At 49.0% G+C, this 27,957-nt stretch overlaps 1 protein-coding gene across 1 annotated transcript; it reads left to right on the top strand.

Annotated features, from left to right (window-relative positions):
* Positions 1-1,007: 1,007 nt before the first annotated feature.
* Rcc1l (RCC1 like) lies at positions 1,008-25,319 on the top strand. Its single transcript, XM_051204869.1, has 11 exons — positions 1,008-1,385; positions 3,305-3,434; positions 5,018-5,146; positions 6,149-6,215; positions 7,174-7,225; positions 8,454-8,538; positions 9,789-9,970; positions 15,123-15,210; positions 16,804-16,977; positions 18,775-18,860; positions 24,376-25,319. Exons 1-11 carry the CDS (start codon positions 1,059-1,061, stop codon positions 24,451-24,453), a joined length of 1,398 nt encoding a protein of 465 aa, XP_051060826.1. The 5' UTR covers positions 1,008-1,058; the 3' UTR covers positions 24,454-25,319.
* The last annotated feature ends 2,638 nt before the right edge of the window (positions 25,320-27,957 follow it).

The raw sequence follows: 27,957 nt of genomic DNA, 5'->3' as shown, positions 1-27,957 counted from the left end.
CGTAGCCCAAGCAAGTCTATATCCACCTGCTTGTGCCTCCTGAATGCTGGGATCAAAGCTGTGCACCACCACATCCAGCTCTTTGTTCCAAGTTTACACCAAAGACGACTCCTTTCTTTTGGCTACTTTTTCCTTCTGATGTAGGGTCTCACTATGTCAACCTGACTGCCTTGAGTCTCACTCTGTAGACCAGGCTGGCCTCGAACTCAGAGAGATCCATCTGCCTCTGCCTCCCGAGTGCTGGGATTAAAGGCAATGTGCTGTTAACACTTTATGAAAACAATTTTATTTCATATAGTAATTTTTTGTTTGTTTTAATTTAGCCTTTCATTCTGAAGCTGAGATCCAAAGGAGCAAAGTAAGGGACACAGAAGTCAGACACAGTTCAACCAGGGTTGAATCTGGCCTGGTGGCAGCATGGGTCTGTAATCCCAACACTTGGGAGGCTGAGGTAGGAGAATTGCAGTGAGTTAGAGGCTAGCCTGGGCTTCAGAGTGAGACCCTGTCTCAAACAAACAAATATATATCTATCTCCCCTCTCTTCCAGGCTGGTTTCCTTTTTTGCTTCTGTGAGATAAACATCTAGAATGCTTCCTCTTCTTCCTTTCAATTTTTATAAAATACAATTTCTGGGGCTGGGAGTGTGGTTCGGTATTAGCCTGTAATCTAACTATGTATGAGTCCCTGGGTTCAATTTCAAGCACCACCTAAATAACTCCATACCTAAACCAACACATAATACGGGAATTTGAAAAAGGAGCAGGAAGATGCATAGGGCAGCACTTCACAGGCATCTTCAGATAACACTGGGAGCATCTTCAGATAACACTGGGATAATGACGTAATTGCCATAGATTTCCCACAGGCTTTGCTTTCATCTAGGAGTAGCCCTGGTTGGACACCTCCCTCAAAGTCGGTACCATCTGCCAATAGTAAATATGGCTGCATTCCCCTAAGCGCTTCTCCTTCAGCCAGTAGTAAACATGGCCGCATCTACTTCCGCCAGGCGAGGGGGTCAAGGGTGATGCAAGATGGCGGCGCCCATAAGCGGCTAAGGCATGAAGTGGATGATGCTGGCGGCGGCCGGGACTCTGCTGGGGCGGCGGCTGAGGTGGCCCGCACCGGTCCGCGAGCACTGGAGACCGGCCGGGCGCTCACGGAGCCGGCGAGAGGCGGCCGAGGCCGAGGCGGACGCTCCCGTGTTCCAGTACGTGGGCGAGCGCGCGGCCCGCGCCGATCGCGTCTTCGTATGGGGCTTCAGCTTCTCGGGGGCGCTCGGAGTGCCCAGCTTCGTGGTGCCGGCCTCGGGGCCCGAACCCCGCGCCGGCCTGCGGCCCCGACGCAGAATCCAGCCGGTACCCTACCGCCTGGAGCTGGACCATAAGGTGAGGGCACCGGCACCCTCGCGGCCGCCCTTAGGGTATTTGTTCTTTCCGTGCCCGGACATCCGGGAGCATGACCTCCTAGTTCCTGGGATTTGTCGAAGAAGGCATTCGGGGTGGCTGCCAAGAAGATTGTTTATCTCAGGCCTCTGCCTTTGACTGCCGGGCTTGCCTCTATCGATTTTCCTGCCTTAGCGTTTTCTGTGTGCGGTTTGTTTATTTATTTTTCTTGCCTGATTGCGTAGGTTTTCAGTCACGCCAGGTGTTCTGCCCTTCATGGATCATTTGCTCAGCACCCTGGAAGTCTCACCACGTGTGGATATGCTCACATAGACACAGACACATAAGTAAAACTACTAATCAAAAAAAAAAAAAAATACTTAGCTAGAATTAAAACAGAATGTTCCTGTCCACACATGTGCAATGGCAGCAGTTAGGAGGCAGAGGCAGGGGAATTATGAGGAGTGGCATTTTTGTTTTGGACTCAGTGAGGTTCAGAGGCTTCTCTGAGGGAAGCAGTAGGTCTCTGATAAACTCAACAGCTGGGAGATAGTGGGTGACACTAGGCTGAGGAGTCTACAATGTGTGATAGAGAGGACATGGGACAGCAAGTGTAAAATTGAGGGCAACCCCTGTTAGCTGGGAGTGTAGTTGCTCTGAGTGGTGTGGAAATGATTGATTTTTAGAATGAACCCTGGGTTTGGGTTTGGGTTACTTCTGGTCCCAACTAGAATGAATGATCCTACCAGAAGTGAGGTTCCCATCCCAAGTTGAGTTCCCCCAGTCAATGAAAGTGAGGACTGGTGATGGTTTAGGTGAAAGACTGAATTAAGACGTGGGCGCTGCTAATGTGTCAAGTTCATGGTAGCTGTAGCAACACCTCTGTGTGGCCATGGTAGCAATGTAGCATGGGCAGCCCTCTGGAGTGAGACTCTGCACATCATTGTCTAAGTCAGGTGCTGTTTCCTGTAGAAGCTTTGGCTGTAAGAACTCATTTCTTCCCGGCAAACCCAACGAGAGGAGTGCTTTTGTCCTCTCGTTTTGTGTGCCCTTTCGTGCACATGCAGAGGCCAGACTGCCTTCCACTACAGCTCTCTGCATTCTTTTTGAGACAAGGTCTCTCACTGAAACTGAAGCCCTTGATCTTGCTGGGTTGACTGGCCAGGGAACTCCAGGGATTCTCCTGTCTCTGACCCATAACTGAGGTTACAGATACCACATGCAGCCATGCCAGACCTTCACATGGGTGCTGGGGATCCGAACTCAGGTCCTCATGTTCGCAGAGCAAGCATTCTTACCTATGGAGCCACCTCTTCAGCCTCTCATTTTCTTTAAAAGTTTTTGAACATTTGTTTATTTATTTATTTTTGTGTGTATACATGTGTATGCACATGCTTGTGTGTCAGCACACATATAAGGTCAGAGGACAGCTTGGAGGAGTCGGTTCTCTCCTTTCACCATGTGGCCCTGGGGATTGAACTCAGATCATCAAGTTTCAGTGGCAAGTTACCTTTACCTCCTGAGTCATCTGCTTGGGCCTCGTTTTCCTCTTTTAGAGAGAACTATCTAGAGAGGATAAATAATCCATCTCAAGGCACACAGCTGGTAAGGGGTGGGGCTAAGATTGACACTAAGACCTTCTGTCCACTGCCATGCTGGACTGTGCTCTGGTGGGTGAGATGAAAATGCCCAGTGCATCCCACCATGGCCACACAGAGGCGTTGCTGTAGCTACCGTGAACTTGACACATTAGCAGTGTGTGTACAGAAGAAGATAAAAAGAGAACGGCCTAGCATAGCAGGTGACGGCTGAAGCCCACTCACTGTGGGAAGTTCATGTGTATGGAAATGGCTTGTCACTTCTTGCTGAGGGAGCTGACGTCACAAATCAGTCCATGGTGCATTGTGGGAACTCTTTTTCAGATTTCCTCTGCTGCGTGTGGCTATGGATTCACACTGCTGTCCTCTAAAACCAAGGATGTCACGAAAGTCTGGGGTATGGGACTCAACAAAGACTCTCAGCTTGGATTCCACAGGAGCCGGAAGGATAAAAGTAAGCAGGTATCCTTACCATAAACTACAACAGCAAATAAAGAAGGCTGTGTTGGCATATACCTCTAATCCCAGCAAGGGAGAGGCTGAGGGAGGAGGAGCCTGAGTTTGAGGCCGGCCTGGGCTACATATCAAAACTCAAGGGCTGGCTGGGCAGGGGTGGCACCTTTAATTCCAGTACTTGGGAGGCAGAGAACAGGTGGATCTCTGTGAGTTCAAGGCCAGCCTGGTCTATAGAGTGAGTTCCAGGACAGGCTCCAATGCTAGACAGAGAAACAGAGAAACTCTGTCTTGTAAAACAAATAAAACAAAAACAAACAAAAAAACCCAAAACAACAACAACCCCCTCTACACCTCAAGGGCTGAAGCCAGTGTTGTTGTAGAATATGATTTTAACTGGGCAAGTGTTACATTTGTTTATTGATGTAATGATGTGTTACATTTGTTTAATTATAAGATGTGTTGCATTTGTTTTACCTTGCCTGCCTAAGACACCTGATTGGTCTAATAAAGAGCTAATCGGTCAATAGTTAGGCCGAGAAAGGATAGGTGGGGCTGGTGGGCATAGAAAATAGGAGGAGAAGAGAAAAAAGAGGGAGAGAGGAGAGAGTGAGGGGCATGTTTGGGGCAAGAAGCCAGGCAGCTGCTAGCCAGCCAGACCCGAGAAGCAGTGAAAGTAGGATCCACAGAAAGGAAAGAAGGAAGGCAGGCCAAGCATTTATGACTAACTGGCAGTTTCCGTGTCATGATTTGGGAACTTGATGGTGGTCCAAAAGAAAGAGCCTGGTACAAGGTGTGGTGGTGCACACCTGAAATCCCACACGCGCGTGCCCCGAGAGGTCAGAGGACAGCTTGTGGGGATTGATTCTCTACCGTGTGAACTTGGGTTACCAGGCTCAGTGGCCAGCACCTTTACCAGCTGTGCCATTTTTCTGGCATGGTCTTTGTTTCCTGAGTGCTGGAATTACAGATGTGTGTCACTATGCCTAGCTGTGATACTTTATTGGGGAAAAAAATTTTTTTTCTTTTATTCATTCCATAGTCCTTTTAGACTACTTCTCCCCTCTCACAGCTTTAGTTTGACTGTGTGTGTGTGTGTGTGTGTGTGTGTGTGTGTGTGTGTGTGTGTGTTGCTGATGATCAAACCCAGGGCCTTGCGAAGCTAGATTATTGGCCCATGAGACTGATTTATTTATTCAGGTTTTACTGGAACTAGGTCTCCATCTGTGGCTATCCTGCCTCAGCCTCCTGAGTTCAAGATGTCTTTTCTTTTTTTTAAGACAGGTTTTCATGTAGCCCAGGTTGGTTTTGAACTCACCACTCTGTGTATTCTAGGGAAACACAGAGCTTCCACTGCGGTCCTGGAGATTTCTTTCAGGAGACAAACACAGTGCTCAGGACCTGCCTGTGGCTGGAAGGCAGTATGGGAGGGCAGGCTTCTCAGGCTAGCCTTGTCCATAGTGTGCATGCTGAGTTATTGCTGAGATCTTTCCTGTGTAAAGCAGTGAGGTTGGACAGTCAGGTTTCTGTAAGAGCTGATGTGACCAAATCAGTGACTGCATTGTGACTGGCGCTTCCACTCAGCTAGGGGCTATGAGTACGTCTTGGAGCCCTCGCCTGTCCTGCTGCCCCTCGACAGACCTCAGGAGACGAAGGTGTTGCAGGTGTCCTGCGGTCGAGCACATTCCCTTATCCTGACAGACAGAGAAGGTGGTGAGTAGTCCTGTTGAGGGCTGAAGAGGAGGTAATGGCACTGTGAAACCAGCCTTGCTGTTGGCCATCTCCTGCTCGGTGTGACAAGGTGTTCCCAGGCAGACTCATGGGGGACTTGGTAGGGTGGCATTGGGTGGACTTGTTATCTCCTGTTCTTCCCGGCTGTGCTCGAGAGCAGTTATTGACTCTATTACTGAGCTCTGCCTCAGCTCCTGATTTTTTTCTAAGATTTATTTTTAATTTTTATTTGTGTGTATATTTGAGTGTATGCTACATATGTGTGGTCCCTGCAGAGGCCAGAAAACCATATCAGATCCTTTGGAGCTGTGTGGTTGTGTGTGCCAGTGTTGGTACTGGGAGCTCAGGTCCCTGCCCCGCCCTTTTTTTTCTTTTTAAAGATCTTATTTTTAACACAGGTGTAGATGGTGATGCAGCCTATAATCCCAGCACTTGGGAGGCAGAGGCAGGTGGTTATCTGTGAGTTCGAGGCCAGCCTGGTCTACAGAGCTAGTTCCAGGACAGGCTCCAAAGCAATGCAGAGAAACCCTGTCTCAAAAACCAAATATATATATATATATATATATATATATATATATATTTTTTTTTTTTTTTTTTTTTTTTAATTGTGTGTGTATGTTGTGTATTAGGTTATGAGCATGTTAACAGTGGTCACTATGGAGGCATTATTAGCCTCAAATGCTCAGGTGGGCTGAAGGTGCATCTATCAATGGTGTCTTGTTGTGCCCTCCCCCCATTGCAGTTCTGGGGTCATAGCAGTTGATTGTGATCTTTGGTCCCTGGAGGCGGAAGCTGGTCTAGAAGAGAAGCGTGCCCAGACCCTGCCGAACTCATGGGCTGCTGCAGAGGCTGGAGCATGGGAGAGGGAGGTGTAGGGTTAGTGAGGGTGTGCAGGCCAGCAGCACCGATGTTAGCTCCTCTAGTCCTGATGTGGTGGGGCCCTGGGACCCATAGAGCTGACCTGATGGCAGGGCTATGCTTCAGTCTTCAGCATGGGGAACAATGCCCACGGGCAGTGCGGACGGAAGGTGGTGGAGGACGAAGTGTACAGGTGAGTCCCATCAGCTGCTTTCCCCACAGTGTGGGGACCTGAGCTTCTAATTACCCTGGATGTACACCTGAGTGGAGGGCGTGGCCCTGATGCTCAGGAGAGACCCTCATCTCAGCAGAGGCGCCACCATTTGTAGGGTGAGAGGGGAGGGTAGAAGAGCATTGGTCGCGATGTGTAAAGCTGTTAATATTTTTTAAATGTTTAGTATGTGTGTGTGTACATGTACATGTCCTCATCATGTATGGAGGTCAGAGGATAATTTTCAGGGATCAGTTCTCACCTTCTACCATGTGGCTTCTAAGGATAGACCTCAGGTGGTTAGGTTTGGTGGCAAGTGCCTTTACCTACTGAGCCATCTTGCTAGGCTCCTTAACTCTTTCATGTTCTAGAGACAGGTTTCACTGTGCATCTTTGGTTGGCCTGGAACAAAACAACCACGGGCTGGGACTGCAGCTCCTTGGTTGAATACTTTACTTTTCTCTTGCAGTGAGAACCAGGCGTGGTTGAGCAGTAGAGCAGTCGCCCAAAGCTCCCCAGTCAGGGGCTGGAGTGTGCCTAGGCAGTAGAGTGCTTGTATGAGAGCTGGGTTCCATCCCCAGTACCATAAAGAAGCAAACAAACATACAGGCTAGATAGATGTTCAGCAGTTAAGAGCGGTTATTGCTCTTGCAGAGGACTGGAGTTCTGTCTCCAGCACCGTGTAACTCTAGCTTCAGGAGATACAACGTCTGTGGCCTCCAAGGCCACCAGTGCACTTGTGCACATACCCACACACATAATTGAAAGCTGACAGACAAGACAACCACATTTGACCTTGAGAGCTATTGCAATGTTTGTGTATGTGAGGACATGGCTGTGCAGGTAGGGATGACAGGAGGTAGGGTGCTGGGTGGGGCCCAGCCTGCACGGTGCTCATGACTGCCTCTGTTGCTTCTCCCTAATGTGTTCCTGGCTGCAGTGAGAGTCACACAGTGCACAGGATGCAGGACTTTGATGGACAGGTAGTCCAGGTAAGAGGCTTGGCCTGAGGACTTTTGGGGTGCTTTTGAAAGGTTGCAAGGTGCACAGGGTGATGTTACATTTGTCATTGGACTTCTCTGAATGTCTTAGGGGTATTATTGAAGCACTATGACCATAAGCAAGTTGGGAAGGAAAGGGTTTATTTGGCTTATGCTTCTATATCACTGTTCATCACTGAAGGGCGTCAGGACAGGAACTCAAACAGTGCAGGAACCTGGAGGCAGGAGCTGATGCAGAGGCCATGAGGGATACTGCTTACTGGCTTGCTCCCCATGGCTTGCTCAACCTGTTTCTTATAGAACCCAGGACCACCAGCCCAGGGATGCCCACAGGCTTGCTTACCGCACAATCTTATTTACTTATTTATATATTTGAGACGGGGTTTCTCTGTGTAGCCCTGGCTGTCCTGGAACTAGCTGTGTAGACCAGGCTGGCTTCAAACTCAAGAGATCTGCCTCCCTCTGCCTCCTGAGTGTTGGCACTAAAGATGTACACCAGCACTCCAAGCTAAGCCCAATCTTACGTTGGAAGCATGGCATTTTCTCTACTGAGGCTTCCTCTTCTCTGATGACCCCAGCTTGTGTCAAGTTGACCTGAAACTAGCCATCACACTGGATGAAGAGATTAGTAGAACTTACCACAGGCCAGAACTGAGGCTAGAATGTAGCAGGATAGAAGTGAAGGGGAAGTAGCAGGTTTAGTAGTCAGGTTGCAGTAGAGCGGAGTTCTTGAACTGGCTTCATAGTCCCATGAATGTAAGTTCAAGTTCCTGCTCCTCCACTTACTTGCTGAGTGATGTTGGGTAAGTCACTAAACTTTGGTGGTTCCATTTGTGCTAGGGCATCGTGACTGTTGCCTTAGCATAGACTCCTGATGGAACAGCTGTCCTGTGAGTTAGGAAAAGAAATATGGTATCTTATTGTCCTGCAGACAGGCAGTCATGTGGTGCCAGACCACAGGAAAGCCTGGGGGTGGGGGCAGTGCAGTGCCTTCCAGAGAAGTGTGAAGTGGGGAGAGACAGCCGATTCCAACAGGGAAGGTAATGGAGAGTCTGAGGTTACAGAGGAGAGGTGGGGAGGGAGCTCTATCTGGGGTGAAGAGCTGATGGAGAGAGTAAGCTGTGAAGGGATCTAGGGCAAGTCCGCCTGATCCAGTGTCCCCTTGTGTATAGGCCTGGCTGCTTAGGCTCTAACAGCCCTGTGTCTCTGTGTCTGCCAGGTTGTCTGTGGTCAGGATCACAGCCTGTTCCTCACAAACAAAGGGGAAGTCTATTCTTGTGGATGGGGTGCCGATGGACAGACAGGTAGGTGCTTATTGCCTCCTTGGGGAGGCAAAAGATGTTGTTGGCCTCTGCAGCCATTGTGATCTGTAGAGTTCATGGTCTGGATTTGGGTCTTCTGGGGACTGCCATCCTTTGTATCCTTTCCTGTTTCTTTTGCTGCTGGTTTCCATAGAAACAAACCAAGAAGGTGTCAGAGGTTCCTCTGCATTGTTGTCAGCAGCAGAGCCCTGGGCCTCATTCATCCCCGCAATTGGAGTCTGGAGGAATAGGCTTGTCTGTTGCCTCTGCTGACTCTGGCTAGTAGTTCTTGATCCCCTCAGGGACTTAGTGACTTGACTATGAACTCTTGTTTTATTGAGTTTAATTTGTGGGAACCTTCAGGACCTGCATTAGTGATCATTCTTCTAGAAGGCATTTCATTGGCCCTGGCCTGGTGCCAGGGCTTCTGCTTCTCTGAGATCTCGGTTTACCCAGGAGCCTATGGTTCAGTGCTATACTTTGGCTGGCTGCCCAATAAGGTCTTGTGCTGTCTGGGTGGCCTCTAACTCCTGGCCTGAGTGGCCTCTTCCCTTAGTCTGTTGGGCCTACATATATATGAGCCTAGAGGCGCATGCCGTTGTGCCAGGCTTCAGTACCTCCTAGCAAGCCCAGAGAGTGTTAGAAATGGCTTCTTCTAGGGCTGGAATATAGCTCACTGATAGCTCTATCCTTAGCACTATAGTCCCCAGTACAGCTCATAGAAGAAAGACAGTAACTGATGATAATTTATGCAAACTCTTAAAGCTTTATCATATAGTGCTAGTTTATCTTCCAAAATTTCCCAACTTGACTTTTGGGGGCTTTGTTTAAGGGTTTGCTCTCTCTCTCTCCTTCCTTCCTTTTTTGACATAGGGTCTTTCTATTTAGTCTTGACTGTCCTGGAACTGGCTATGTAGATCAGGCTGGCTTTGAATTCACAGAGTCCTCCTGCCTCTGCCTCCTGAGTGCTGGGAATAAAGGTGTGTACCGCCACATCTGTCGAGGGTCTGTTTCTAAGGCGGTCCTGGAACTAAAGTATAGACCAGGCTGGCTTTGAACTCACAATGTAGCCTGGGTTGTCCTGGAACTCATGATCCTTCTGTCCTCAGTGTTTCAACTTGATTTAGACCTAAACATTCCTAGTGTGTTTAAAACAGCCCAGGGACAGATTTGTTGTTTGTCTTCTTTGGGGCAAAGTGCCTGTCCTGAGTCTCCTATGTCTGTGAGCTAATGCACGTTTCCTACTGTGCTAGGCCTGGGTCACTACAACATCACCAGCACACCAACCAAGCTGGGCGGAGACCTTGCTGGGGTGACGGTTGTCCAGGTTGCCACCTACGGTGATTGCTGCTTGGCTGTGTCCTCCGATGGAGGTGTCTTTGGCTGGGGAAATTCTGAGTACCTGCAGCTGGCCTCGGTCACAGACTCCACTCAGGTGTGTAGCACTGGTGTCACACTGCCTCTGCTCTGGTGTCTCCTTAGGGTCCAAAAAAGAAGAGTGGGTGTGAAAGTGTGAAGCCACTGTGACTAGCTGGCCCTGGCTTAAGACAGTGTTGTTTAATTTTTGTGTGCCTTCCGTGTGTGTGTGTGTGTGTGTGTGTGTGTGTGTGTGTGTGTGTGTGTGTGTGTGTGCGCGCGCGCGCGCGCATGTGCATGTGGAGGCCCGTGGTTGATGTTGGGAGCCCTCCTTGATTATTCTTCCGTCATATTGATTGAGGCAGGGACTCTTGTAATCAAACCCAGAGCTGTCAGTATAATTAGTCTGTTGGTCAGCTTGCTCCGTTATCCCCTATGTTGGCCTTCAAAGGCTGGAGTCACAGGCGGCCTACTGGGGATCCAGACTCCAGTTCTCAGGCCTGCAGGCAAGCACTGTAACCACTGAGCCTTCTCCCCAGCAAGCATGTGTGTGTGTTGACACAGGGTTTTATTACAGATGTGGCTGGCCTCAACTTGTAGCACTGCTATTCCCTCCGCCCCCTGATTGCTGCCATCTCTGGCAAGTACCGCCACATCCAGCTAAGATGGGGCATTAAGTTTACCTCTCCTCCTATTCCTTTCTTTCTTTCTGTTTTCTGTTTTTGAGACAGGGTTTCACTATGTAGCCTTGGCTGTCCTGGAACTCACTTTGTAAACCAGGCTGGGCTCCAACTCTCAGATCCACCTGCCTCTCCCTCCCGAGTCTTGGGATTAAAGGCATGCGCCACCACCACCTAGTTTCTGCCACCTGTTTCTAACAGGGATACAAGCCAATGTATGCATGTGCCCACAATGTCACAGAGTGCCTCTGCCTTGGTGACAAGTTGGAGGTTAGCTTGAGCTGCATAGTGAAAACAGAACAATTTAGGTGTGGAGATGCACACCTGTAATCCCAGCACCCAAGGGGTAGAGGCAGGAGGATCAGGAGTTCAAGAAGAGTTCAAGGCATCTTGGCTACATAGTAAATTTGAGGCCAGTCTGGGCTACACAGATCCTGTCTCAACAAGTTAAAAGAAAATATAGGCTCTGGAGCATGCAGACCCTAAATATAAAAGCTGTAACTGAAGCTGGCCTTTGGCTCATGGTCAGTCTCCACAGTGCTGGGGTTACAAGTGTGCGCTGCCATGCTTGACTGGCTTTAACGTTTTGTTGAGGACTGTTTTGAATGCGTGCCTGTGCGTGCCTGCGTGCGTGCGTGCGTGTGTAGGCCTCAGTTGTCATACCTCATGAGACCTGGGGCTCATTGGGCTAGGTGGGCTGGGTTCAGGGACTGACCTGTGGCTACCTCCTCTGCTTGGATTACAAGAGCGCACCCTCACGCCCATTTTTGTGTCTGTGTGTGGGTTCTGGGGATAGGTTAGAACTCAGGGCCTCACTTACATAGCAAGCACTTTCCAGATTGAGCTGTCTCCCGGTTCATAACTAATGCCTTTCTGTTCACCACTGATGTTACTTGCTTATGGCCAGCTAGCTCTTGGTATTTAATTCTTTTTTTAATTTTTAATTTTTTTTTTTTTGAGACAGGGTTTCTCTGTGTAGCCCTAGCTGTTCTGGAATTCTCACTGTAGACCAGGCTAGCTAAACTCAGAGATCCATTTCCTTTTGTCTCCCAATTGCTGGGATTTAAGTGTGTACCACTCTGCCTGACTTGCTAATGGCCAGTTCTTAATAGTGAAATTATAATTTATAAATTGTTATTTATCAGTATGAAGTATATGCAATTTAGTTTTTTTTAAACATAATATTTTTATTGATTCAATTTAGCAGGGTTTGATTCATTCACAAAGGTTTCAGGCTGTTGACTTGCCACCAAGTCTGAGTTTGATCTCCACTAAAAGCAGAGATTTGACTCTCACATTGTGATCTGTGTCATGTGTGCATACACATACAATAATAAATAGATACACAAATTAATAAAAATTAAAAGCTGGAAGTTGTGGTGCACTTCTTTAATCTCAGCACTCAGGAGACAGAGGTGAATGGGTCCCAGGGCTGCACAGAGAAACCCTGTTTCAAAAAACATACAAATATGTGACTAGAGAGATAGATAGCTCCATGGTTAAGAGCACTGGCTGCTCTTCCAGAAGATCTGGGTTCAATTCCCAGCTCCTCCATGGCAGCTCACAACTGTCTGTAATTCCAGTTTCATGAGATCTGACACCCTCACACAGATATATGTGAAGGTAAAACACCAATGCACATACAATTGAAAACAAAACTGTGCAAACAACAAAAAACAAAAATTTAAACAAAAAGCCAGCACCCCTCTCCCAAAAGGTTTTTATTACTATCAAACTCCCAGAGCACCTTTATCATCTCCCAAAGCTCACCCTGCTAATGGCTAATACTGTCACATGTCTCATTCTGAATGTTTCTCTTCCCTGGCCTGTTTTTATCTTTGTGGTACTGGGAATGGCACCCAGGACCTTGAGTGCACTAGACAGGTGCTGTCGCAGCTGCATTCCCAACACTTAACATACATTTCTTACATCAGGGTGGGTAAAGTTGCAGTCGCTGAGGGCTTTCACTGGAAAAGGGCTGCCTCCAGCCTTACTCTCCTGGGGGTAGTCAGGATGCTGGCTCTCTGCTGCACCAAGGTCCTGGTGCCTCTCTGGGGGTTGCCCGATTGCCACCTGCTGGCCAGAGGTTGATTGATTCCTTGCTGTGTGGACCACTCCACTCTGGAGGGGAGGGGTTGCTGACAGTGTGGCTGCTGGCCCCATTACATCAGCAGACAAGAAGGCCGTCCAGGCTGAATTCTGTGTTGGATCATTTGAAGTTCCTCACTTCTGGAATTTTTCTCAGTAGAAGCAAGCCACCTGGGTTAGCCCAAGCCCAGGATCACCCATCCCTGGGAGCCACTGTGGAAGTGACCAGTACAATTTTGATTTTTTTATTTTTGTTGTTGTTTTGAAACAGAATGTCTGTGTTTGTAGCCCTGGCTGTTCTGGAACTTGCTATGTAGACCAGGCTGGCCTTGAGGTAATAGAATCTGCTTACTTCAGCCCTTTGAATTTGGGATCAAAGGTGTGTACCATCACACCTAGCTTGTTTTAACATTTTTACAGTTGCTTGTTTAGAGCATGTGTGTCTGTGTGTGCCATGGTGTATATGTGGTCAGAGGACAATTTGTAGGAGTTAGTTCTCTCCTTATACCATGTTGGTTCCAAGGATTGAGCTCTGGTAGCTAAGCTTGGCAGCAAATGGGCTTATGTGCTGAGCTATCTCTTAGTTTTTACTTTTTTTTTTTTTTTTTTTTTTTTTTTTTTGTGAGACATGGTCTCACACTGTAGCTTGGGCTGGGTGAGAAGTCAAGGTAATCCTTCTGACTCAGCTGCAGAGTAGTGGATTACAGGTATGAGCCACCACACCCAGGGGTATAGTCAGGGGTCAGGCTTCAAGGGCAAGCCCCTACTGACCTCCTGTCATCAAGGTTCCACCTCCTAGAAGTTCCCAGCCTTCAAAGCAGCGCCATTATTTACTGCTCTAGTTGGCAGCATGACCTGGGAGAATGGAGCCTAAAAATGGGACAGACTGAAGTCTCACACATTGCCAGCTTTATTCAGAGCATCGGACAGTTTTTATACTCCAAGGGTTAGGAGGAGTCACCTGTGTCCAATCACAAGGATAAGCTGTACGTGGCAAAAACATGTTTTTCCATAGAGGCATATAAAAAAAAACAGCTGAAGTAAACTCACTCCTGTCTGCTGTATTTGGGAGGAGCACAAAGACACATTCCAAGAATGTGTTTTGAAGAAACATGTTACAAGACTCTTGTTTCCTTCGGGTTTTCTCACAAGCACTCAGAATTCTCACACAGCTCTGTTCTTGGACTGTTCCATCACATCAGGAGCTGGGAGTAAGTTTCAAAACTGGAGCTGTGCCAGGGATGTGGTGGCGCACACCTTTAAACTCAACACTTGGGAGGCAGAGTCAGGAGGATCTCTGTGAGTTCGAGGTTAGCCTGGTCTACAGAGCAAGTTCCAGGACAGCCAGAGCTATATAGAGAGACCCAGTTTCAAAACAAACAAGAAACCCAAACAACTTCGAGACCAGTCTGGTCCAGGACAGCCTCCAAAGCCACAGAGAAACCCTGTCTTGAAAAATCCAAACAACAAACAAACAAACAAACACCCCCAGTATAACACATAAGCCTGTTGAATTTCCAATTCAAACATGACGAGGACCATATGACCTGACTTCCCTACTCATTGTCTTTTTTTCTTTTTTAAGATTGAATTTATGTGTGTGTATGTGGGTGCTCTCAGAGGCCGGTAGAGAGTGTTGATCCCCTGGAGCTGGAGTTACAGGTAGTTGTGAGCTATCAGAAGTGAGTGCTGGAAACTGAACTTGGATACTCTGAAAGAGCAGCAGGCATTCCTAAAAACCTTTGTAATCTCTCTCTCTTTAATTTTTATTTTTGAGACAGGGTCTCACTATGTATCTTATGTATCCTTAATAGGTTTGGAACTTGTTATGTAGACAAGGTTGGCCTTGAACTCACAGAAATCTGCCTGCCTCTGCATCCTGAGTGTAGGGCTTAAAGGCGTGTGCCATCATGCTTACAGCATTTTCTCCCCCCCCTTTTTTTTTCTTGGACAAGGTTTTAATTCATAACTCTGCTGGTCTGGGACTCTCTATGTAGACCAGGCTAGTCTCAAGCTCACAGAGATCCACCTGCCTCACATCTGGCCAGTCCTGATGTCTTAAAGTGAGCTGTGTTTGTCCCGTTCCCCTGGTACATCTCTTCCACTGGAGGATGCTCCCTTTTCTCCTGGCCCAGCTGCCCCTTCATACCCTTTAGAGCTCAGGAAAAGTGACACCTCCCCCTCCCCCATGTCAGGTCAGCCTTTTAAGGGAAATCCCCTCCACACTTTGGTCTAACACAAATGTAACTGGGTGCTGAGTTTGATTGACATCTGCCTCCCAGAAGAGTGGGCACTGGGCCCCTCTGGCTCCCTCCTGTGCCCTGAGCCCTTGGTTAGGAAGCTTAGTGAGTGAGATACTGGAGCCTTTGTGGAGTTAATAGTGAGCTGGCACACTAGCCAAGGATTCTTCCTGCTTCTGGCTCCTTTGTTTCCTAATTGCTCCCACCCTTTTCTTTGGTGCAGGTTAACGTCCCTCGGTGCCTGCCTTTCTCCGAAGTAGGCAAGGTGAAGCAGGTGGCCTGTGGTGGCACTGGCTGTGCTGTATTGAATGGTGAGAGCCAGCTCTTGGCAGCTCTTTGAGAAGCATTGGGCAGATCAGATAGGGAAGAGGACAGTTCCTGTGCTCCATATTCCTACACTGTAGAGGGGGGTGTGGCCATGGGAGCATCTAGTTGAAGGCATTCAGTGATTAAGGTGTAGGGGTGAGATTCCTAGCAGGTTAGTAGCTCATGATCTCTATATATAGACAGCCACAGAGCTTTGTCATTTTATAGCAAACCTCTGGATCTTGGAGCTGGGGACCAGACACAAGTCCCTGTGCATACTAGGGACATTCTAGGCAGGTGCTCCGCCACTGAGCCACATGCCTAGGGGCTTATGCAGGACAAAGCTGCTCTGTCTCCGTGCTCCACCCCTAACAGAAGTATTGTACTTGTTACAGCTAGGGCTGCAGAGTAGTAGTTCAGTGGTAAAGTGTTTATGCTTGAAGAGCCAGATACTGTCCTGAGCACTGTATCAAAAAGAAAGAAGGAAGGGGGGGGGGTGTGATGAGAAGGAAGGAAAGAAGTAGAAAGGGGAAGGGAAGAAAAGAAAACTGGACATTGAGATGCTTGTCTTTGGTTCCCAACACTCAGGAGGCCGAAGTAGAGGATTATAAATTCCAGGCCAGCCTAGACTATGTAGTAAGACTATGTCTTAAAACACCTGGAGCTGGAGAACACTTCATTTTGTAGAAGACCCAGCTTCAATTCTTGGCATTCACATGGCAGTTCTCAGCCACCCCTAACTCTAGTCCAGGGAATGTGATACCCTGTTCTGACTTCCTCAGCCATCAGGCACCCATGTTGTACACAGATATGCATTTGGGCAAAAGACTCATACACATAAAACAAATCTAAAAAACAAAAGCAAACCACCCCATAGCAAACCCCCAAACTTCTACTCCCCCAAAAGCAAGTTAAAAAGTATTTCTTAGAGTTTTGTTTTTGTGTTTTGTGTGTGTGTGTGTGTGTGTGTTTTTTTTTTTTTTTTTTTTTTTTTCTTTCTTTTTTCTTGAGACAAGGTCTGGCTGTCCTAGAACTCACTTTGTAGACCAGGCTGGCCTTGCCCTCGGAGATCCACCTGCCTCTGCCTCCTGAGTGCTGGGATTAAAGGTGTGCCCCACCACCTGGCTCATTTCTAAAAGTTTTAAGAATTTGGTTAAAATGGCCTGTGTCTGTGTGGCGCTCTGCTCAGTGTGAAATTTGGAGCTGTTGGTGGGGAAAGTGTCCACAACGTTTTGTGTGCCAGTCACCCTCCCCCATTACCCTCAAGAAGTGGGTTCTTCCTGTTCTGAGACTGGCTTCCTCCCTAGCAAGACTCCATTGGCAAGTATTTAGTCAGGGGAGAGAATCATTTTCAGCCTGCTAGCACAGAGTGTCTCATAAATCCCAAGGTGGTCCTCCTGCCTCCACCTCCTGAGTTGGGAGATTACAGGCATGCTCCACCATGCCCGTTTCCTGTGGTCTAGGGATGAAACCCAGGCCTTCATGCTTGCTAAGCATGCACTCTACCAACTGAGCCCCACCCCAGCCCCTGTAGTTTTCGTAGCCAGGGAGGGCTCTGCTTGGCTTGACTCACAACCACTGTTTTTGTTATAACACAGAAGAAGGACAGATCTTCGTCTGGGGCTATGGAATTCTTGGGAAAGGACCAAACCTCTTGGAAACGGCTCTTCCAGAAATGATTCCACCTACGCTCTTTGGCTTGACGGAGTTCAACCCCCATGTCCAGGTTTCCCAGATCCGATGTGGGCTTAGCCATTTTGCTGCACTCACCAGTAAGTTACTCTGCTGGGCAGCCAGGCCAAAATCTGTTCCTTTTCAAACTGGGACAGTGCTCAGCTTCTGTCTCCAACCTATATCCATTTATAGCCATCCATTTTTTTTCACCCATCTTTCTGTCTGTCCTTCCCTCCATTCTACCATCTGTCTGTATCTGTCTACTTCTGTCCATCCTTCTATTCATCCATCCTCTCTTCTTTTCTCTCTTCCTCCATCAGTCCTTCTTTCCATCTGTCCATCCAGTAGATTGATGTCTTCATGGAATAAGCAGAGGGTATGTGTCATATGTCACATACCTTCTTTTTATGCTGACATTTTGGTTTGGGTTCTTCGTTTTGTGGCCAGGCTTACGCTGTAGTGTGATCTCTTAGGGGGCACCTGTTGCAGGGTGTGTAGGGAGACGGGTTTGGTAGAAAGCCAGTGAGAACGAGGAGAGGTTTGGGCCATGTGTGGGTGAGTGATGGGGAGATGAGTGTACAGGGTGGCAAGTGGCCTACCTTGCTAGTAGTGAAGCTCAGACCCTCCAAGATGCTGGGGAGGGATGACCACGGAGGCGGCTGGCTGGAGGCTCACTGGACAGGTTGTAGAGCCATGAAATGCCAAGTTGTTCCACAGGTGTCTGGACCGTGGCCTTTTTCATCATGTTCCACCACCACGCCTCAGTTCAGGCAGCTGCTCTGCAGTCCTGGACAGCAGTTTCCGTGAACATGCCACTAGTGATTCCCAGGGAATCTGCTGCTTCCTTGCCAGTCAAAAGTCTTCAGAGAAAAGCTTAATTTTCCTTTTTTTTCTTCTCACCAGAGTCTTAATTTTACTTTTTCTGGTTCTTTTAGTCTGCCATGTAACTGACTTCCATGCCTAACTCAAAACAGCATGGCTCCTTTCACTCTCTCAAGTTCCATTTGTGACTCTATAGTGAGCTGCTCTCTAAAACTAAAAAAAGTCTGTTTTGACTTGAGGTATGATTCAGCAGTAGATCTCTCCTGCCTAGAATCTCCTAATGAGGGGCTGGGGTGTGTGTGGATCAGTGGCAGATCTCTGCCTAGAATCCCCCAGTGAGAGGGTCTGGTGACATGGTTCACTAGACTAGTTGCCTAGACTTTGCCAGTGAGGAGTGTGGCTCAGCAGTAAAGCACTTTCTCCAAGGTGTAATCGTTGCCTTTATTGGTTTGTTCGTTTTTGGCTCTTCTACCAGGTGAAGTTAGTTTATGAGGGAGGACAGGAAACATATTTGTTCAGTTGCTGGCCTGTCCCCAGTGTCCAGTGCATAGACATAGACCCGTCTTAGTTCGGAACCCAGTTGCTCTCTGTGTCCTCACAGAAAACCCACATGCTGAAACCCAAACAGAACTGGCCATCTTGCCTCACTGTCAGTCAGAAAGGGCAGAGCTGGGTCAGATGGAGCTGTGGGTGGTAGCAGGCCATCAAAGTGAGCAGAGAGGGCTGTGCACGGAGCCCTGGGCTCTGTTCCACACAAAGACTTGTCTTCCCTAGGCTGGCTGTCAGAAGGCCTGGCCTAGGACCTGATTTGGGGATGGAACAATTGCTAAGGGGCTTTTCTCTGAGAATTCAGTTCAGAGGCTGAGTTTTGTTCTGGAGCCTGTCTTAGAACTAGCTCTTCTAGACCAGGCTGGTTTCAAACTCACATAGATTCACCTGCCTCTGCCTCCCAATTGCTGGGATTAAAGGCTGCACCACCACTGCCTGACATCCTTGGCTCTTGGAAGGTCTTCCTCTTGATGGCCTGTTCCTTGTGTAGCTCAAACCAAGTCCCTGTCTTCCTTCCATTTCAGACAAGGGTGAATTGTTTGTGTGGGGCAAGAATATCCGAGGGTGCTTGGGAATCGGACGCCTCGAAGACCAGTACTTCCCATGGAGGGTAAGACCATGCAGGGGTGGGTTGTGGAGGGTAAGACCATGCAGGGGTGGGTTGTAGGAGGGTGTGCCAGGGGAAGTAAAACCAAATGCAGGACAGAGTCTGGGACCTACCGTGTGCCACTGTCTTGGATAGATTCCATGGAGGCTTACATGGAGGTGATGGGCAGGGGGTGGATGTAGCAGCAGCCTCCAAGTGTGCATGCCTTCAGCCTTTCTGCTCCATGCAGTCAGTTCGCTGCACCTACTCAGTGCTCCAGTCCCTGTGAGACGCTACCAGGTGGGCCAGAGATGGGGCTCCGTTGGTAGAGTATTAATTAGCACAGCACACATGAATCCATGAGTTCCATCCCCAGCTTCACGTAAACTTAGTGGGGTGGCCCACACCCTTAATCCCAGCACTACACTTGTAGAGGTAGAAGAATCAGAAGTTCAAGGCCATCCTTAGCTACATGGCCAGTTTGAGGCCAGCCTGAGTTTCGTGAGTCCCAGTCCAAAAAAACAAAGAACAATACGAAAGAAATACCTTTCGTAATTTAGGAACATTATCAAAACCCAATCTTTCAAGCAAACGTGTATAGGAGCCCACATGTGCATGCAGACTCCTCTGCAGACTACTGCTGGTTTGGTCTGGAGAGCCCGCATCCCCGCCCCCTTCTCTCCTGCTTGCCCTCTTTTCTTTTGAGTGTGGCCTTGGAAATAGTGGAAACAGTTGGGTCTTAGAGTAACAAGTGCTCCACAGGCCTGTCACCTACCCGTGAGTGCTGCTTTGACAAAAGCAGCCTCAGGGAAGAAGGGTTTCTGTTGGCTCACACTTGGAGGGCGCAGTCCCTTATGGTGGAGAAGCCATGACAGCAGGAGCACGAGGTGTCTGGTCACGTGACAGCCACAGTCAGGAAGCAGAGAGAGATGGACGCTGGTGCTCAACTCACTTCCCCTTTCTTTTCGAGTCCGGGCTGTCCTGGACCTCACCCTGTAGACCAGGCTGGCCTCAAACTCACCGAGTTCCACGTGCCTCTGCCTCCCAAGTTCTGGATCAAAGGTGTGCGCTGCCGCCGCCGCCGCCGCCGCCGCCACCACCACCATCTTCACTCTCTCCCACTGATTCAGTCCAGGACCCCAAGCCATGGGATGATGCCGCCCACATTCAGTGGGAATGGTGGGGGTAAACCAACCTAGGGACTCCCTTACAGACATGGCCAGAGCTGTGTCTCCTAGGTGTTTCCAGAGCCTGCTATGTTGACAATCAAAATTAACTGTCACAGCTGGTTATCTGCTGAGGGGACTTGGCAAAGCATAGCCTCAGGCTAAGATTCCATGTTTAGGCTGCTGGAACCATGCTTCCATTCTCAGCATGCACCTCTTGCTCTGACTCATTCAGCTAGAGGAATGGCATCCTGCTGGCTGCGGACTTCCTGCGCTGCGCTGCCCTGTTGAAGGGGTGAGCCTGTCTGCCCTAGTGACTACTGCATCTTGGACATTTGGTGGGCCCCAAGGGTTCCAGGCAACTACATGCCTGGCATGCCAGGCAACTACATTGTCCTTTGTCACCTTTCGATGAGATGAAAGAGAGGGCTTGACAGGCTTATTAGTTTTTCATTCTTGTCACAAAGTACCTGGGCTCATCAACTTAACAGAGGCGATGTTTCATTTGGTCCCTGGTTTTAGAAGCTTTAGCTGGGGTCCGCTGACCCCTTTGCTTTGAGCCTTTGGTAGGGCAGTACAACATAGCAGGGGGCATGTGACGTAAAGCTGCTTGCTTCGTGGAGGTTGGGATCAAAGGGGTGGAAAGGGGTTGAGGTCCTATCATTAGTTGGGGTCCTTTCATTACTTTCAAAGGCATGCTCCCTATGCTGGCTAGGGTTTGCTTGTTTATTTATTTTTGTCAACTTGACACAGCTAGAGTCATCTGAGAGGAAAGAAACTCAACTGAGAAAATGCCTCCATAAGATAGTATAGGGCATTGTTTAAATTAGTCACTGTAGGTAATGCCACATCTGGGCTGGTGGTCCTGGGTGCATAAGAAAGCAGGTTGAGCAAGACAGTAGGCAGCATCCTCCACAGCTTCTGCCTCAGGTACTGCTTCCAGGCCCCTGCCCTGATTTCCCTCAGTGATGGACTGAGACATGGAGGCATAGCCAAATGGACCCTTTCCTCCCAAGTTGCTTAAGGTTGTGGTGTTTCGTCACAGCAATGGGAAGTCTAAGGCATCCCCAATCCCTAATTTACCTTCAGTAGGCCCTGCCCCTATAGAGTTCTGCCATTTCCAGGAGCACCGAGCTGGGGATCAAGCTTTCAATACAGACCCTTTAGGGCACACTTGAGATCCAAACCATAGCCATAGGGTACTGTGGGGCTCCCATAGCACAGCCCTTCTTGCAGAGTGAACTGTGAGACCTGAGGCGGATCCCATGAGGTCACACGTAGCAGTCATAGGTGAAGCCAGATTCAGGTCTGTTCATTTGATGGATCTGTGTGATGGTGCGTGCCTGCCATCCTAGCCTCTTGGAAGTCTGGGGCAGAAGAATCAGGCCAGCCTGGGCTACATAGAGAGATATCCCTCCTCTCTCTCATCTCTCTGTCTCTAAGAAACATACAAACAGAAGACTGCTCAGCATGAAAGCAACCATGGGTTCAATTCCTAGCACCCCACAGACTTGGAGTGGTAGAGCACGCCTGTAACCCCAGAACTTGGACACAAGAGGCAGAGGCAGGAGAATCAGAAGTTCAAGGTCATCCTCAGATACATGAGTTTGAGGCCAGCTGTGCTACATGAGACCCACAGGTCCTGGCCAGCAAGCAGAGACCAAACAGCTTCCTGTGCTTTGGGCTCTAATGGCCAGAACATCTGGGGAACAGCACAGAGGCGCTTAAGTGCAGTGGGCTGGCTGTAGATGATCATGGCAAGGCACTTTCCCAGGGAAGGTAAATAGATGATCTCAAGGGGCCTGGGAGGTTGCTAAGAACCCACCTGGCTAGGTCATCATAGGGCAGCCTGTCACTGCTTTTCTGGGGCAGCTTCTGCAGCTCTAGGCTGCCTCTGTCACCAGGGGCCCATTTCTGTTTGCTCAGTGGTCTGTGTGGCAGCTTTTTCCAAGGTGTTTTGTTTGGGGAGGCGGTGAAACAGCATGGCGTGGTTCCTGCCTTCACTTGCTGTCGTCAGCAGCCCCTAATGGAGTTGAGGTTCCACAGTCAGCACCTGCCACTTTGGTGCTTTCAGGCTGGGCCACCTGTTGCAGGCATTCGTTTCTGTCCTCAACTCAGGAAATTGCCCAGGCAGTCCTAGCTTCTCTGCAGCTGCCAGCAGGGAAGGACGGTTGAATAGGGATCTGGCTAGCTGATCCCGCATCCACATCTGGGTGAGGGTATGCAGGCCACAAGGCTGGCATGTGCCCTTCTGCATTGATTTAAGTAGTTCTCAGTTGGGAGCAGGGCATAGGGAGATGGAGTTATTAGGAGGTACTTAACGCCTGGGAATTTATTTATTTTGACAGGGACTCATGTAGCCCAGGCTAGCCTCAAACTCATTGTGTAGTGAGGAGCTTCTAATCCTTTTGCTTTTACCTGCCAAGCACTAGGATGAGAGGTGTGAACCACCGTACCTGATTTATAGGGTGCTGGAGATAGACCCCTGGGCCTCATGCTTGCAAGGCAAGTGCTCTCTACACATCGAGCTACGTTCCCAGCCATGCTCGTTTTCCACGGAATGCCCTTTTACAGTATAGCATTGCTTATTACAATGTATGTATCATAGTAGTAATACATTACTATGATAATAGTAACAGTGATTAAAGAAAAAGAAATTAGCTTTCAGGAAGCTGAGGCAGGAGAATACTGCAAGTTCTGGGCCAGCCTAGGCTATGTAATGAGACCCTGTCTGAAAAACTGGAGCAATTCAGTGTAGTGGCACCGTTAAGTCCAGTAAGCAGAGGCAGGTAGTCTTTATAAGTTCAAGGCCAGTCTGGCTTGCACAGTGAGTTCCAGGCCAGCCAAGGTTACATAGTGACATCCTATCTCTAAAACAAACAGAAGGGGCCTGGGGAGATGGCTCAGTGGGTAAAGTGCTTGCTGTGTAAGTATGAAGGTTTGCGTTTGGATCCCCAGCACCCACGAAAAAGCTCTGCTCCACGGTATAGTCTGTACCTCAGTCCCCTAACAGTGGAAGAGCCAGATCTTGGATGCTTGTTGTCTGGCCAGTGTATCTGAAATCATAATCTCTATGATTTCAGACCTTGTCTGAAAGACCTTGTCTCAGATAATAAGGTAGGGAGTGCTAGAGGAAGGCACCTGAGGTCAGCCACTGGTTTACACACACACACACACACACACACACACACACACACACACCACACACACACACACACACACACTGCATTCCACATACACATACCACATTCCATGCACGCTTGCTACACACCTCATTCTACACACACTGCACTGCACATAGTACACACATACCACATCACATTCCACACACACATTTGACATACACACTGTACATTTTCCACACACATCTCACATATACACACATCACACACAGGTATACCCTCCATGTATACCACATAGGCAGAGATATACTACACAATATACTCATACATACCACACACACGACATCACACACACACACACACACACACACACACACACACACACACACACACACGGGTGTCCATGGCAGGGAAGGCTCTAAAACAGTGAGTGTTCTCTGGAGGTGAACAGATTCCAGTGCTGAGGTGGGGAAGGAGGCCAGCCTCCTGCTGCAATGAGGGCTGGGTCTTCCTGGGAGAAAGATTGGCCTAGACAGGCAGCTTGGCTAGGTCTGTGATGAGGCCCTAATGCCTTTTGAGATATAGCAGAAACTCTGCCTCTCAGGTGGCCATGTTAGGGACACATGGGATCCAGCCTGTGACTGCAAGTGAGGTCAACAGGTAAAGTGACGGAAGTCACTGGGCCAGCATGGCCCTGTTCCCACACTAGACCCGCCAGGCAGAAGCCTTTCCTGCACGCTTGGGAAGTACTTAGTGACCCCCCCCCCCCAGGGAGGTCACTGAACACTAAGCCTTTAGGCAGGGAATCTGAAAGCCATTATCACAGACAGTGGCACCAGGAGCATCTGTGTTCTTCCCCAGGGCCACCTCTCTAGGGTGGCTACTAGAGCTGATGCCATTGATGGACAGAGAGGTAGAGTGGCCTTTTCCTGACACTGAGCTGTGGATATGTGTGGGCAGCCTGTCTGCAGGGGATAGAGCCACACTCACAGAAGGCAAAGAACCTACCAAAGGTGGGGCTGAGGGTGAGGCTCAGTAGGTAGAGTGCTTGCTCTAGGTTCTGTCCCCACTACCACTTAAAGCAGGTGTGGTACTGCATATGTGTAGACCCAGCACTAGGGAAGTAGAGGCAGGAGGATCAGAGATTCACGGTCAGCCTCAGCTACACAGAGAATCGGAGTTACACAAGTCCCTGTCTCCCCAGAACCTGCCTGCCCTTCCCCTCACTGAGCTCTGTGGCTTGTTTTCCAGGTGACAATGCCCGGTGAGCCTGTGGATGTGGCATGTGGTGTGGATCACATGGTAACTCTGGCCAAGTCATTCATCTGAATTTCCTGACAGGCCCATCCCAGGCTGGCCCCAGCCTCCAACTATACCGACAGCAACAGCTTGATGGAGGCAGAGAGTGGCTACCACAGAGCTTCTGATGATACTGGGAGAGGGCCAGGGCCCTTGGAGCAGGGTGTTTACTCTGTGTCTTCAGTGGGGACATTATAATAGCAGTCTGTGGAAAAGACCCTTCCCCGCTGAGGCTCCTGGCTGTGAACTCAGTTCAGGATGGCTGCTCTTGGCTTGGTGTGCTCCTCAGGATTACCAGGGTGTGAGGTCCTAGGATGGCCAGGCTGATGCCCTTTCCAGGTGACACATGGTGGCATCTGGGGATGTGTCTTGCCTGTTTCTAAGGGAAGTTCATTATTCAGGGCACATTTGATAATAAGAGATTGGAGACATGACAAGGCACTCAGAGAACTTGTAGTCTGCTGTCACAACACAACACACTTGGGCCTCTTGCTGGCCCAGCCCAGCAAGACAGCCAGCTGACTTCAGCTAGGGCCTGTCTGACCAGCTGCCACCCCACAAGTTCCCAGGACACAGTCCGGGAGCCCAGAATGCCTTGGCTCGAGACTTCCTGGGGCGGCCAGTGTGAGCCAGCCTCCCCCCATGGGTCTACAGTATCCCAGCCTTGGAACCTCCTCTGTGCCTGGCTCTGAACAGTCCAGAAGCCCCCGAAGAAAGAAGCTATAGGCCAAATGCTTGTGGGCTGAGGGCTGTGGAATCTTGGCTGGAGGGCCAGCCTTGGAGTAGGAAGCCTCAAAAACTGGGAAAATACTTGTTAGGAAAGCTTGTGTTTTCCTTTCAGAAGAGTGTTTGAAAAATTCTTTTGGAATAAAGTCTATTTCTGCTCTTTTTAAGAATGGAGGTCTTGTAAATGTTTCACTTGATCATTTTGTACCATAAAAACAGCAAATAGAAGCCAGTGGAAAACACTTTGGAAGGCAGTCCCAGATGGGATGTTTTGTGTGTGTGCAGTTGTATGTGTGCATGTGCACATGGGTGTGCATTCATGTAGAGGACAGAGGACAGTGTCAAGTGTCATCATTCCTCAGGTGCAATTCATCTTATTATTGAGATGGAGGACATCACTTTGTAGACCAGGCTGGTCTTGAACTCAGAGTTCTGCTTGCCTTTGCCTCCAGAGTCCTGGGACTAAAGGTGTGCTCCATCACACCCAGCTCCACCTTATGTTCGGACACGGGATCTCTCCCAACCTGCAAGTTTCCAAGAAGGCATCTGGCTGGCTGGAGAGCTCCAGGGTTCCTCCTGTTTCCTATCTCCCCAGTGTCAGGATTACAGGCATATGACACAATGCTTGCCTTTTACATGGGTTCTGGTCGTCAACTTGTCAGACAAGCACTTAACCCACTGAGTCATCCCCCTAGCCACTGGAAAGTATTTTCTGAACAGATTCTTGGGCTGGGAAGAAAGCTGGTGCCTGAGTCACTAATTACGATCTTCCACGCTGCCTGTACACCCCACCTGTTACTAGTTCACTCCACAGGTACCCGTGGGCCCCTTAAGTGCAGGAATGAGGCACACCGAGTCATGTAGGTAGAGAAATCCCTGCCTTGCATAGCTTATCCTTGAGGAAGAAAATGGACATTATACAGAATATAGAATATGGTAGCTGTTTGTGTGGGCTGTGGAGGAAAGCAAAGTTTTGCTTCAAATACCTGACAGCAACAACTTAAAGGAGGATTAATTTGGCTCTCAGATCAGAGGGTTCCAGTCCAGCATGGCAGGGAAGGCAGTTTCTGGGGGTTGGTGCTTGTGATAGATGCCTCCCACATGGCAGGTCAGGAAGGAGCAGGACTGGACTGCTGCCTTGAAGGACCACCCCCCAGCGACCTGTGTCTTTTAAAAGGTTCCAGTCTTCTAGAACAGTGCCACCTGCTGTGGAGCACGCATTCAGCACAGGAACCCAAGGCAGACACTTCAGATTAAAACCCTAACAAGGGAATGGGATGTGTGGAAGGCTGCAGGTTAAAGTTGAAGGGTTAACAAGCAGAATGTCAAGGGAACCAGTTGGCTGGTGTTGGAGGAAATGACCGTCATGGCTGTTACAGGGCCCCTCACTCAGGCGCACACCGCCCCTGATTCCCTCTAAGGGCCAGTATTAGGCTTGAGATGGGAAAATTTGCTGTGAACTTGCAACAGAAGTTGAGAAGCTAAGGAGTTGTTTAGAACAGTTACTGCTCTTCCAGAGGTCCTGAGTTCAATTCCCACATCAGGCAGTTCACAAATGTCTGTAACTCTAGCTCCAGGGGATCTGACATCCTTTCCTGGCTTCCCAAAGCATCTGTATGCATGTGTACATACATGCTCCCATCACCACACACAATTAAAGATGTCTTTAATGTAAAAAGTCCTTAGAAAAACAAAGGGGGCTAGGCTCTGGTAGGGTCCTTGATTGTAGTGTCCACAAAGTCCTGGGTTTGATTCCCAGCACTGCACCAACAGGATGTGGTGGCACATTCTGGTAACTGGCAGTGGCAGGCGTGCAGGCAGGAGAACCAGAAGCTCAGGGTCACCCTTGGCTACACATTGAGTTTGAGGTCAGCCTAGAATACGTGAGACTCTGTCCTAACGAACTAAAAAGCACCCTGACCATAGTCACCTGTGTCTAAGAGGGGTGTCCTGACCCTTAAGTTTCCCTAAAGACCGCTTCACCTGTTGGTCAGCCTCGCCATGCAGCGTCTGTCCCCTCTGCCCCTCTGCCCCTCTGGGTGACACCAGGGCTTCTGCTCAGCTGCCATCTGTACGTGGCTGTTGGTGTTTGTCTCTTTGGTCCTTACCCTCCCTGCCCAGCACATGACACCTGGAAAACCTGCTGAGCCATTATCTTGGCTGCTCATTCTGTTCCCATGAAAGGTTTACATATGACTTGTCCTCTCGCTTTAGTGAGCACGTGAACGATAACGCTAGGCAAAGGTACAGTCACCTGCCTCTTTCCAGGTGTCCTCTTGTTCTCTTAAAAATTTATTTTTATGTGTATGTGTGTTTTACGTGCATGTATATCTGTGTACCATCTTTGTATAATGGCCAAGAAGCCAGGTGGTGGCATAAAATCTGCTGGAACCAGAGCTAGAGAAAATTGTGAGCTATTAAATGCTAGGAACTGAACCTGTCTCATCTGCAAGAATAGCAAAGGCTCTTTAACCTCTAAACAATCTTCCCAGACCCCCCTTAATTTTTTTAAAAATTTATTTTTGCAGGTTTTTAGTATTTTGTCCATATATGTATGTGCACCACATGTGTGCAGTACTCACAGAGGCCAGAAGAGGGCATCAGATCTGGAACTGGAATACAGTTGTGGGCCATTGTGTGGGTACTGGGGGGCTGACTGGATTGAGAGTTGTCTAGGTTCGCAAACATTCCTATCTGTTTCTATGATGACATGTCCAGAAACATTTAGATCATGAAGACTCTGACCTAATTAATGGATCCATGGCTTGATGCATTCACCATTTGTTGGCATTATTGGGAGGTGGTAAA

Source organism: Phodopus roborovskii, unplaced genomic scaffold (assembly GCF_943737965.1).
Source record: "Phodopus roborovskii unplaced genomic scaffold, PHOROB, whole genome shotgun sequence".
Taxonomy (NCBI): Eukaryota; Metazoa; Chordata; class Mammalia; order Rodentia; family Cricetidae; genus Phodopus; species Phodopus roborovskii.
Note: the sequence above shows the minus strand (reverse complement) of the source record. Positions and strands in the feature narration are given on the sequence as shown.

Bases quoted from the DNA above. Each gene is read 5' to 3' on its own strand.
- Rcc1l (XM_051204869.1), top strand. From the start codon at position 1,059: ATGAAGTGGATGATGCTGGCGGCGGCCGGGACTCTGCTGGGGCGGCGG. The intron at 6,216-7,173 runs GTGAGTCCCATC...TCCTGGCTGCAG, and splicing joins GTGGAGGACGAAGTGTACAG to TGAGAGTCACACAGTGCACA. The intron at 7,226-8,453 runs GTAAGAGGCTTG...TGTGTCTGCCAG, and splicing joins TTGATGGACAGGTAGTCCAG to GTTGTCTGTGGTCAGGATCA.